Source organism: Ursus americanus, chromosome 30, assembly GCF_024610735.1.
Source record: "Ursus americanus isolate L20-20 chromosome 30, mUrsAme1.1.p, whole genome shotgun sequence".
Classification (NCBI taxonomy): Eukaryota; Metazoa; Chordata; class Mammalia; order Carnivora; family Ursidae; genus Ursus; species Ursus americanus.
Window position 1 is genome coordinate 30,329,678 of NC_142156.1, and position 12,174 is coordinate 30,341,851.

General features: G+C 51.6%; 1 protein-coding gene across 2 annotated transcripts in view; it reads left to right on the top strand.

Annotated features, from left to right (window-relative positions):
• PI4KA (phosphatidylinositol 4-kinase alpha) overlaps nucleotides 1-12,174 on the top strand; it is a 118,477-nt gene that overhangs the window by 78,176 nt on the left and 28,127 nt on the right. For both annotated transcript variants that reach the window (XM_045802541.2, XM_045802540.2), the window contains 9 exons: nucleotides 1,491-1,561; nucleotides 1,647-1,771; nucleotides 2,909-2,990; nucleotides 3,236-3,319; nucleotides 4,458-4,547; nucleotides 6,973-7,092; nucleotides 9,754-9,846; nucleotides 11,069-11,225; nucleotides 11,463-11,590. In XM_045802541.2, the coding sequence (XP_045658497.1) occupies nucleotides 1,491-1,561; nucleotides 1,647-1,771; nucleotides 2,909-2,990; nucleotides 3,236-3,319; nucleotides 4,458-4,547; nucleotides 6,973-7,092; nucleotides 9,754-9,846; nucleotides 11,069-11,225; nucleotides 11,463-11,590 (950 nt within the window). The remainder of the gene's footprint in view (nucleotides 1-1,490; nucleotides 1,562-1,646; nucleotides 1,772-2,908; nucleotides 2,991-3,235; nucleotides 3,320-4,457; nucleotides 4,548-6,972; nucleotides 7,093-9,753; nucleotides 9,847-11,068; nucleotides 11,226-11,462; nucleotides 11,591-12,174) is intronic.

Genomic DNA, 12,174 nt, shown 5'->3' on the forward strand with positions numbered 1-12,174 from the left:
TGACAGAGATAGACAGCCAGCGAGAGAGGGAACACAAGCAGGGGGAGTGGGAGAGGAAGAAGCAGGCTCATAGCGGAGAAGCCCGATGTGGGGCTCCATCCCACAACACCGGGATCACGCCCTGAGCCGAAGGCAGACGCCCAACCACTGTGCCACCCAGGCGCCCCACCCGCTGTTGCTTTTTAAAATCTGCTTTGCACCCTGACAGCAACAACCACATCTGGTGCTCGGGTCTTGGTTTCTAAACACCATCCTGCAGTAAAGGGAGCCAAGGCTCCAGGGAAAATACAGGATGAGCCTAGGACAGCTCACAGTGCCAGAAAGGAAGATCTTGTGAAGGGGGGGGGAAAGAAGAAGAAAAAAGAAGAAAAGGAAAGGAAAGTCCTGCGGGCATGTCACAAGGACACAAGAGCCTGCCTGAAAGAGCTCCTAATGGCCAAAGCCTGAACAATTTGAGCAACAAAACAAATAACAACAGTATAGGATTATAACCCAGTGAAAGAAAGAAATATCCATGAGTCTGTACTGATTAGATGGTTGAACAAATGAAACATGGGGAAGAAGGGACAGACCTTCCTAAAAGAATTCCAATTACTAAAACAAGAAAGAGTGAAGAAAATAGAAAATCCCAGTAAGACCAGAATACCTGCTGCAGGCAGAGCCCACTGACAGGTGCGAAAGCCAATGGGCAACATCTTAAAGAGAAATGACATGTCTGCATAAGCTCAAAGTATCTTCCCCAGAGCATTTCTCGGTGACTGTGGTGTTTTTGACTTACACCCACATTCTCTTTAGGAGCTGCTGCTTAATTCCCCTCCCCGAGTGTGGGCTGGATGCAGTGACTGCCTTCTGAAGAGTAGAGCATGGAAAGGGAGAAATAGTAACTGGCCAGTGGGAAACCTGGCACACACCACTATACCTGAGCAATCAAGGTCAGCCTCGCCAGCAGTAGGAGATACTGATTTCACACCCCCCACCCCACGATATGACAAGAAGGTCACTTCACCTCTGTGGGATTTCCCTAAAATCCTGTAACCTTAGTCTAATCATGAGCAAGCATCAGACACACCTAAATTGAGGGACATCCTACAAAATGCCTGTGCTCTTTAGAAGTGTCAAGGTCATGAAAGGCAAGAACAGACTGGGGAATCAACACAGATTGTGGCAGACTAAGGAGACCTGATTGGCAGTGCCGCATGGCATCCTCATTGGGTCCTGGGACAGAAAAGGGACATTAGTGGGAAAACGGGAAATCCGAATAAAGCCTGAAATTTAGGTAAGAGTATTGTATCGCTGTCAGCTTCTTAGTTTTGACAAAAGAACTACTAAAATCAGGAGAAGCTGGGTGCAGGGTATGTGGGAGCTCTGTGCTCTCTCTGCCATTCCTCTTTAGTCCAAAATCTTTTCCAAACAAAATATTTTGAAAATAGCTGGGATTGGTCCCTTTCCCTTGATGCTCCTGACCTGTGGAAACCTCCTCCTCGTTTCAGGGATGATGCAGTGTGTGATTGCTGTCGCAGACAAAGTATTTGATGCCTTCCTGAACATGATGGCGGATAAAGTAAGCCTTGTCGGAGCGTGTGTGTGTGTGTCTGCCCGAGGCACGTGGAAGACACCTGTTGTACCTGTCTCTTCTGAATCTCCAGGCTAAGACCAAGGAGAATGAGGAGGAGCTGGAGCGGCATGCACAGTTTCTATTAGTGAACTTCAACCACATTCACAAGAGGATACGGAGGGTGGCGGACAAGTATCTGTCTGGTCTGGTGGATAAGTAAGCTCGTTTTCCTTCTAATGGTCTCTCTGTGTGTGTGTGTGTGTGTGTGTGTGTGTGTGTGTGTGTGTGTAAACTTCTCGATTTGGAATGTAGGGAAGAACCATTCTTACACTATCAGTGCAGAAAAATTGGAGTCAGAATTTAAACTCTCAGGTGGCAATGCAGCCTCCCTCAGGATGTCATGGAATTTGCTACAGGGTCTGAAGTTTGGTCCTGAAACCTCCACTTATTCTGAGCTATTGATGTTACTTACAGTGCATCTCCTGACAAGGGGTGTCACCTGCCTGTGTCTCTGCATCCCACCCTCCTCTGCTGCAGGGCCTCTCTGGGCTCACTCTGGGAAGCTCACAGCCATCCTAAGTGACATCTCCCACCCCAGAGCCCAGTCAGAGGTGCCTGGTCAAATCAGTGTCTTCCAGGCTCCTCAGAGAGGAAGGAGAGCCCACATGGATCCTTTTCCACTCCAGGCTCTCTGTTCTGGGAGCCAAACAGACTGTCATGGGACACGCCCCCACATGGATGAGAACCCTCAGAGGTGGGCTGGGCCCGCCTGTCTGCCGTATAATGGCCAGAGGCAGCAAACAGCCATGCTGGAGGTGCTGTGTGCCTGGTCTAGGCAGGGCCAGAAAGCAAGTGCAACACACGTATGACATGTGTCTGAGCTGGACCTCCTAAGCAGTGGGCCACGATGAGTCCCAGGTGTGCAGAGTTGGCTCCCCTCAACACTGACCACCGCATTTAGGAGCAGCTTCTTCTCTTTGCCCCAGGGTGTCATGCAAATACCACCATTTTCTATTTGTGCCATCACATGAAAACATTAAGAAGCCCTGGTCAAAAACAGGGAGGGTCACTTTGGGGAGTGAGGGAGTGTGGCCTGACCAATGTATAACCAAGACGATTGGTGTCTGGTTGAGAGCAGGTCACGTGGAGTCATGCTTGGGCCCTGAAGAGTGGGACTGGGGGTGTTTCTGATTGAGTACCCTGCTTAGGAGGCCTCCTGACCTCCTCTGACCCTCAGCTGGGCAATAGGAGGTGGGGCTCCTACCTCACCCCACCCCACCCCACCCCTCGAGGCGGCACTTTAAGGAGCTGAAGATTTGGCTCCCAGACCCTGAGACATGGCTCTTGGTGTAGGTTTCCCCACTTGCTCTGGAGCGGGACAGTGCTGAAGACCATGCTGGACATCCTCCAGACCCTGTCACTGTCGCTGAGTGCTGTGAGTGTCCCTGCCTTAAGCCTGAGCCTAATTTATGCTACAAGTGGCCACATGGGGGGTGGGGACCCCAGATCCCACCCTGGCCTTTCCCAATGAGCTGCAGCAAGTTTGGAAGTCCATCACAGACCAGACAAGTATGGGGAAGGGAAGCAAACACACTGCTGCCCAGTGTGAGCTGGAGGCCCAGCTCTGCAGAGGTGCGCGGGGAAGGCGGTTTGGAAGAGGGAGCCTTGTTGTGTTTTCAGGACATTCACAAGGACCAGCCATACTACGACATCCCTGATGCCCCCTATCGGATTACTGTTCCGGACACCTATGAAGCCCGAGAGGTAGGCTGGCAACCATCCCCTTATTAAGGGCCATTTGCATTGCCCTCTCCAGTGTCAGGGCCGCGCGTTGCACACATTGTGTCATTTGGTCCCCAGCAGTTTGAGGTGTGAGCACTGTGGGCCCCAGCCCACAAGTAAGAAAGGCTCGGTTGTCAGGGTCACACAATATGAGCGCGGTGCTGACTCACTCCCAGGTTGGTCTGCCTGCCCGGCCTGCTCCTGCCCCTAAGCCGTGCTGACTCTGTGCCCTTTCTTGGCTCAGCTACCTGTCAGTTCATAATGTCTCAAAGCTGCACAAGCAAGCATGACTGTCAGACGAGCTTCACTGCTGTGAGGTGTGCAGACTCTCATTGTGGTAGTTGAGTAACATGACTTCGGCTTTGTGCGGCACTGTGGGAAATAGATGGAGGAAGTAGCTCCGGGTAAGGAGGATGTGCTGTGCGAGGTCTGACTCGGAGCCCTCGCTGCGGCAGATCGAAGCTCAGCTGAGACCTGGGGCCGGGTCATGTTCCAGCCTCGGGGCCTCCAGCCATACCAGCTGCCAGCAGGAAGTTCCCCACACGGTGATGAGGCCCCCACAGTGGCCGTGTGAAGCACTGAGTGTAGACCCTGCCACCTTACGCCAGGATTACAGACCAGGCTGTCTGTACCCCTACCCAGAGCCTTGGGGTTGGAACATGATCACTGTAATCATTTGCTAGGGTTGCCATGACTAAGTGCCACAGACTGAGTGGCTTAGACAACAGAAATTTATTTTTTCACAGTTCTGGGGCCTGGAAGTCTGAGATCAAGGTGTCGGCAGGGTTAGTTTCTTCAGAAGCCTCTTTCCTTGGCTTTTAGATGTCTGTTGTGTTCTTGTGTCCTCACGTCTTCCCTCTGTGCCTGTGTCCGAATCTCCTCCTTTTTGGAGGACCCCAGTCAGATTGAATGAGGACCCACCCATACGATGCCATTTCACTGTAATCACCTCTTTAAAGGCTCCATCTCCAAATGCTGTCACATTCTGAGGGGCTAGGGCTTCAACACGTGGGTTTTAGGGGGATGCACTTCAGCCCCTGACAGAAGCTAACTACAGTCTAGCTGGCATCCTCTGACAGCCCAAATACACTGACCTCAGCTTGATTACACCCTCTTCCAGAGCATCGTGAAGGACTTTGCTGCGCGCTGTGGAATGATCCTGCAGGAGGCGATGAAGTGGGCCCCTACAGTCACCAAGTCCCACTTACAGGTACTTCCCTGAAAGCACCAAAAAGCAATTTTGTTATGCTCCTTCCAGTGATCCAGAGAGCTTTAACAGACACAGCAAACCTGAAATACAAATAGCACTAGTGTGAATAAACACAGACCAAAAACATTAGTCTAGTGCCTAAGAATAACAGAAGCCTCAGAGGCTGCTCTGGGTACACCTTGGGGGGTAAGGGTGCTGGTCGTGGGTGAGGGGGGCAGGTGCAGTGGGATCCGTGGGCAGGCGGGCCCAGGGAACCTGGCCACTCACACCAGTTAGGTGCCAGGTTTATGGTAGGACTTGGGGCTGCTTACAAGACGGGCAGAGGCGACATGATGCGCAGGGAGGCCTGGCAGTCCAGCCGCAGCGCCTCTGCCAAACGCCGGAGCTGGGGTGAGGCTGCTGTCCCGGTGGAGCCCTGTCCAGGTGCATGTGGAGTGGCATGTGAGCCTTTTCAGACCAAAGCACTGGCTCGCGAGCACAAACAACTGCAAGGTGAGCCATTGTTCCGGTCAAGCAGAGATGGACCAAAAATACCACAATATGTGAGAGGAAAAAGTCACCTCAAAAGGGATGAAAGATAAGAAAAATCCCAGTAGAAGAAATCTGGCTTAATAGAAGGTGCATCAAGAGAAGCGTGTCAAGTTGACCTCAGCAACACTCGTCAGGATAAACCTAGTTCCAAAATGTTTCTGGGTCTGGAGTCCAGGAAGGACAGAACAGCTAGCCCCAAGAGCCTTGGAGGCTGTTTGGAAATGCATTTTGCAAGAGCCCAGTGGCGGTGCCTAGCACCCTGTACTGTTCCTCCTTCCACAAAGGTGTTGGAGCAGTGAGGTTAGAGCAATTGGGGAAATGAAAGAAAAAAAAAGGAACCCTCCATTAGGCACCCAGCAGCTAAGCTGCGCAGAGGTGGGCCTTCTTTTTTTGTTTGTTTGTTTATTTATTTGACACAGAGAGAGAGACAGACAGCGAGAGAGGGAACACAAGCAGGGGGAATGGGAGAGGAAGACGCAGGCTTCCAGAAGAGCAGGGAGCCTGATGCGGGGCTCCATCCCAGAGCCCTGGGATCACACCCTGAGCCGAAGGCAGACCCTTAACAACTGAGCCCCCAGGCATCCCTAGAGGTGGGCCTTGTAACTAGGCCATGCCTGTAGCTTGACAGCTGTCAGTGTCTAGTGGAAACACTGGTACTCTTTAGGCTGGGGCACTTTCTCAAACTGTTCATCTTTAGGAAATATATATATATACTTTCTCAAACTGTTCATCTTTAGGAAATATATATAGGTTCACATGGAGGAGAGGGGCCTCAGCTCCCCAAGGCTAAGGTCTAAAGAGGGGAAGCCCCCTTTCATTTCTAAAAAGGTTCATGAAACAAAAGCCTATAATAGGGAGAGCTATGTATTTCTTGAAGCGTGGCCTGGGAAGGGAGTGGAAGATGCAGAGGTTTGCACTGGTCTTGATGCTTCTACCAGGCCTCCCCTTGGTGTTGCCCCAAGCCCTGTTTCCCTTCCCCCTGCACATCTAGTCCATCTGAACCCCACCCCACCTGCCATCCGGCCCTCACTGCCCAACCGTAGTGTCCCCATCCTGCCTGGGCTTCCTGTGGGCAGCCTCAGCCTGTCCTGAACCATCCTCCCTGCCGCCCACCATGGCGGGCCAGTGTCTGTAGCAAATCTGCCCAGCGCACCTCCCCACTACCTCTGCTCATTAGCCATTCCCCATCACCATGGGGTCCATGGTTGGGTTTTGGGGGCTCCATGAACGCTCCAAAACCAGTGACACAGTTTTGTAAGTCAGTGCTCATGCACTTTCCTGAGGGAAGTCCTGTGACTTCCCGCCCTGAACTCCCTCACCCGGCACACAAGGCCTTTCGAACCTGGCCTATCTCTGGCCCAGGCTTGCCACCTACCATCTAGCCCCTTGTGTTTGCTGCTTCTGCAGTGCTGACCCCTGACCCCTGATGGTCCCCAGAGCAGAAGGCCTTTTCACATCTCCCAGCCCTGCCAGGTGTCCCTTTGCCCCAGCATCCCCTCCACCGGTTGGCTGGGCAGACTCAGGTCCTTGCTCTGCCTTCCTGCTGCCCGTCAGGCTGCCCCTTCACAGCAGGGCTGCTCTGGAAGGAGACCTGCCCGCATGTTGACAGCAGGACCAGGACTCTGCCGCTCTGTGTTCTGGGGAGCACGGCACTTGGCCGGGGGCAGATTGTCAGCAAGAATGTGCTAAAAGAATAAGCGGTCCTCTCACGTTTGGTGTGTGTGCCGGCCACTCTGGGTGAATCATCCTCGTTCACACATGAGCAGTAGCCTGTCACAGAGAGGGCTTTGACTGACTGACGTTCCCACAGCAAGGCACGGACCCAACGTCGGAACCAGTGTTTACTCCTTCACATACCTTGAAAATAAAACAGCCCTTTTTTGTCTGACTTCAGGAATATCTGAACAAGCATCAGAACTGGGTGTCAGGACTGTCCCAGCACACGGGGCTGGCCATGGCCACCGAAAGCATCCTTCACTTTGCCGGCTACAACAAGCAGAACACCACTCTTGGGGTATGTGTGCGTCTTCTGGGGAGCAGGAATCTCCTTCAGCCCTGGGAGCCGCAGGGGGAGGGAAAGACCAGAGCTGATGTGGCGCTTTTCCCAAAAGCACCTGGGCCCCCACGTGTCACACGCGCAGCTGTGCTGGCAGTCGGCGGATCAGAGTCCCAAGTTCAGACAGAGTTGGGCAGTAGAACATTACTGTGTTTTCTTGATTCATTAATGATATCAGATTTGGATTTCTGTGTATCCACAAGGAAGGAAACTGAGCTCTGGGAGACATGGTCAGCATTATCTTACAGCCATGTTGATTGGAAACATTCGCTGGATTTTCCTGTTTCGGCCGGTGCCAGAGCGCACGTGCATACGTATCTTCAGCTTTGTCTTGTTCTGCTCAGGATTCCTTTAGAGTATTTCGTAGTTAAATCAAAGTTTAGTAGTGAAGCAACAGACTGACAACAGGTGATCTGTCTGGCAGCATTGCATGGTGGTGTCTCCCAGACTTAGGGCCTAGCACAGCGTCTGTCTGTCCCAATCAGGTATAGCTGTAGGCTTCTTAACTCTGTGCTTCTTAACTCTCTCAGGACGGGGAGGTGGGGAGGCTCCCACCTGTCTTTTAAGGACGTGATAGGGCAGGGGTACAGAGGCTGAGCACCAGGGAGGGAGGATGGCCCTGTGACTTCTCACCATGGCCATGACTCTCAGTGGGAAGAAGGGAGTCCATTAGGCAGAACTGAGGGCCCTCAGCCTCTGTGGTGGGCCTGGGGAAGTGCCAGAGGTAGCCAGTGTCTTCTCACGTCCCATGCCCTCCTTGGAGCTCTCACCAGAGGTCACTCCATGTTCTCTGAAGACACCAGCGTCTGCAGACACAGCTAGCGCACCCTCGGCTGACAGGCCAGGCCCACTGGCATGAGATGAGCTCCCTGACCTGGGTCTCTCCACCACTTGGAGGACACAAGCAGAGGCCAGAATTGGGGACTACTCAGAATGCATTTGACAACTCCTGGTCCTCTTATAGGCTCTAGCCACCTGGCTTGTAAGAGGTCAATTTTGCCTAAAAGATTTAAATCTGTTTCTTTAGAAAAAGAGATTTAGGTTTGGTTTTCCCTTTTCTGTTTCCAAAGAAGAAAGAATATATTCATTGGTGTCTTCTGACTGTTGGTTGTACTGGAGATCCTGGCCAAGCTGCCCCTGCTCCATGAAAAGCACAGAAGCATTCTGGCCCCCAGAGTGACCTCTCCCCATCACATGGCACTCAGGGAAGCACCCCTCCCAGGGGGCTGTTTCAGAAGCATGATTACAGGCTGGTGGGTTGTGCTGCATCGAGACTGTCAAGAAAGCCCTGCAGGGTCGTTCTCCACGTCACAGTGCACCAGGCACGTGAGCCGGAGCAGTCAGAGTAGTTACCCAGAGGATGGAGGTGGCCTGCACTGCGGCCTGCCAATGCAGTTGCTGCCTGAGCCTGAACGCAATTCTGCCTGGTGAGAAGGCCACTGTTTTCCCCATTTTGCAGGGGAGTATATTCAGGCTAAGGGACAGCAAGCGACCTCTCTAGGGCCTCATAGCTGGTTGGTGGCAGGGCTAGGTTTCAGTGCAGGCCTGCTTGATGCCACAGCCCACACTGTCTCCAAAAAACATAAAGCAATTTTACGTGGCCTTTTGAAAAATAAACTAGCTTAATAATTTTAGGAGAACATCATGTATCTTTGTTCTTATGGTTTTTTCCCCCAAATTTCATATTTTCTTCCCCTGACCGTCTTTCTACCCAACCACTTGCTCCCTCCCCAAAAAAACAATCCCTCAAAATTCAACAGTTGAGAGATTCATTTCCCCAGTAACATCCGTATGTCAAGAAGTGGATAGGTTGTGTTGGCTTGTAGTAAAAGGTGCTAAAGGGAAATGGAAAGGGGTCATCCTTGGTGCATGTTCATAGTCTTAGACGATGCTGGGCAGCACGATAGCTGGAGAGCATGGTAGCAGTGACCAGCCAGGGTTAGGGAGAGCAGTCCTCAGGACTCCAAGGGATGGGAGGTGGGCTGGGGTGCTGAAGCTGAAGCAGAGGAGGTGGGAGGCGTGATCTGCAAATACTTTCCCCTTTCTGTGGCCTGCCTCTGTACTCAAGGGTACGCCCCTTTTGTCTTCTGCTGTTAGACCCGCATTAGACCGGTGGCAGCTATTGGGTGTCTCTGAGCCCCTGCTGGCTTTTGCTTACTCTGACACCATGCTCTCAACCTCACCCTTCACCATCTTCAAGTCACATTCACACACCAGCACACACTCACAGAGGAGACAGCCCGGGAGCACTAACTTCACAGCATTTTCATTGTAGGTTACGATGATTTTCACAATGATCTGGTGATTATGTCTTTTGCAAAGGTCTGCTCACCACTGGGGATGAAAGCAATCAGGGCGGGAAATTGAAGCTATATCACAAGCTGCCTTCCAGAGAAAATTTTTCATACTTTTAAGATTTTTTTTCATCTTTTTTCCATGGGACGTATCAGACTGGAGGCTGTTCTAAAGTATTTTGTTTTATTAGCTTGCTAGCACTGAAGATTTTTAATAACCCCTGGATCCAAACTTGACTTCTTAATTGGACTTAGACTTAGCCATGGTGAACATGAGAAAAACATATGGCAATGGCCTGAAATAATTCTTGATATTTGTCTGTAGGCAACTCAGCTAACAGAGCGCCCGGCCTGTGTGAAGAAAGATTACTCCAACTTCATGGCATCCCTGAATCTACGCAACCGCTACGCGGGCGAGGTACTTCTCCTGCCCTTGTGTCCCAGGGCCGTCGAGGTGTCCTCTTGCTCTGATGTCAGTCAGCTCCCACCCAGTGGAAAATGCACTCGGGGTCTGGAACTCGGTCATTTTAGGGGGACTTGAAAGCATGGGCCCTGGGCCTCACCAGCACCGTCTGGAGCATGTATGTGGCCACTCACCACTGCTGCAGGAGGGCGGTTCCACATACACACTCCCGCCATGCTGAAGCATCCTGTTTCTCGGACTTCTTTTTTTTTTTTTTTTTTTTAAGTGGTAGCAAACATTTGTTGAGTGCCGTGCACTATCGGGGCAGTTGGTGAGGTTTATGTACTATTATTCCAACGTTACAGATAAGGAAACTCGAAATAAAGTAACCTGCCAAGGTCACATAAGCAGAGCTGGATTGGGAACCACATCTCACCATGAGGGCTTTCTCCCACCATGCCACACTTTAGCTCGGCCTGGCAAGTTACTTCACCTCTTGGGGCCTCAGTTTCTGAATCTATAAAACACAGAAGCTCGTCTACACCATTTCAGAGGCCCCTGCGATTCCATCGGTGCCTCGTCTAAGTGGGGTCCCCCCCTCCGTACGACTTCCTCATTCTAGCAGTTGCTCTTTCTCTTCCTGTGGGCCCTCAGCAGGGGGGCCCCTGGTCTCTGACCCTAGACTGCCACTGACCCTACATTCCCAGGTGCTGGGAATTGCTCTGAGGGCCTGTTCCACCTATTTTGAACACCCCGGTGGTGGGAGGAAGTCTGTCTTTGACAGTAGGTTTGATTTTGGAAGGAGTCAGATCCTTTCTATATAGTCAAGTCTGGTAGATAAGAGAGCAGCATGCTTTTGTTGGGGGAAAAAATGATGTGCAACTTTAAGAATAGTGAGGCTGGTCTTCTCGTTTGAGTCATTAATTGACTCTGAAAGAACTGTATTTAATCAGTCCACATCATGCAACCCTACTGTGGTTCAGACCCCGGATTCAGTGCTGAATGTAAAATTGGCAAGACCAGGTCTCTGCCTTCAAGGACCATCTAGAATGAAGGGAATGCCAATATGCATTGCTAAAAGAGAAGTTCCCCCAAAGTGTGAGCAATGATAGCTTCATTGAAATGAGCCTGTCACTCTCTACACACACAAGCTCTCGTTTGAGATAGTGACGCTCTGGTCAGGCCTTGTCCGTGTGCGTGGATGACATGTGCCTCTTGACAAGTTTGCTTCTTGCAGGTGTATGGAATGATTCGGTTCTCAGATGCCACAGGCCAGATATCGGACCTGAACAAAATGATGGTCCAGGAGCTGAATACAGCGTTAGACCTCAGCAGTCCTCCGCACTACACGCAGGCTATGTTCAAGCTGACAGCAATGCTCATCAGCAGCAAAGGTAATGGGCAGAGGCGCCGGGGGCTCTGGGTTTGTTTGGAAATGAGTGTTTACCTTTGTTCTCCTTAGTGAGCGGGGGCTCCCCCAGTAGAGATCTGTGTGGTGTCTCTCAGGGGTAGAAGTAAACAAAAGACCATCGTTGGCCCACCTGGTGCTCTGTCTTGTTTACCTGGGGAGGCAAGCAAAGGGTTCAGTCTGTGTTTAGTGCTTTTTCTGAACAGTATGTGTCTGGTTGCAGACTGTGACCCACAGCTCCTTCATCATCTGTGTTGGGGTCCCCTCCGGATGTTCAACGAGCATGGCATGGAGACTGCCCTGGCCTGCTGGGAGTGGCTGCTGGCTGGCAAGAACGGAGTGGAAGTACCGGTAGGACACTGGCTATGTTCAGCTCGTGAGGGTGGGGCTGGTGAAAGAAGGAGAGAGCTTGACCTGGCTGCTCAGCTGACAAGCTTGGAAACCCCAGGCGATCCCCTCACCCTCTGGGCCCTCAATCTCCTTATCTGTAAGATTGTGATATTAATACCTGACCACTGGCCTGTCTCAGAGATGACAGGGAATGTATGTTAAAAGGATCCTACCAGGGGCGCCTGGGTGGCACAGCGGTTGAGCGTCTGCCTTTGGCTCAGGGCGTGATCCTGGCGTTGTGGGATCGAGCCCCACATCAGGCTCCTCCTCTATGAGCCTGCTTCTTCCTCTCCCACTCCCCCTGCTTGTGTTCCCTCTCTGGCTGGCTGTCTCTATCTCTGTCAAATAAATAAATAAAATCTTTAAAAAAAAAAAAAAAAAAAGGATCCTACCTGCTCCTGGAAGTTGTTGTTTCTCAAAAGCTCAGTAGAGGGAGCCATTTCTCTGAGAGTGGAACACATGGGCCATGATTGGGAGAAGTCCTAGTTGTCCACAACCATTTCTCTTGGCCTGCTAACTTTGGGAGGGGCAGTCTTCCTGATATC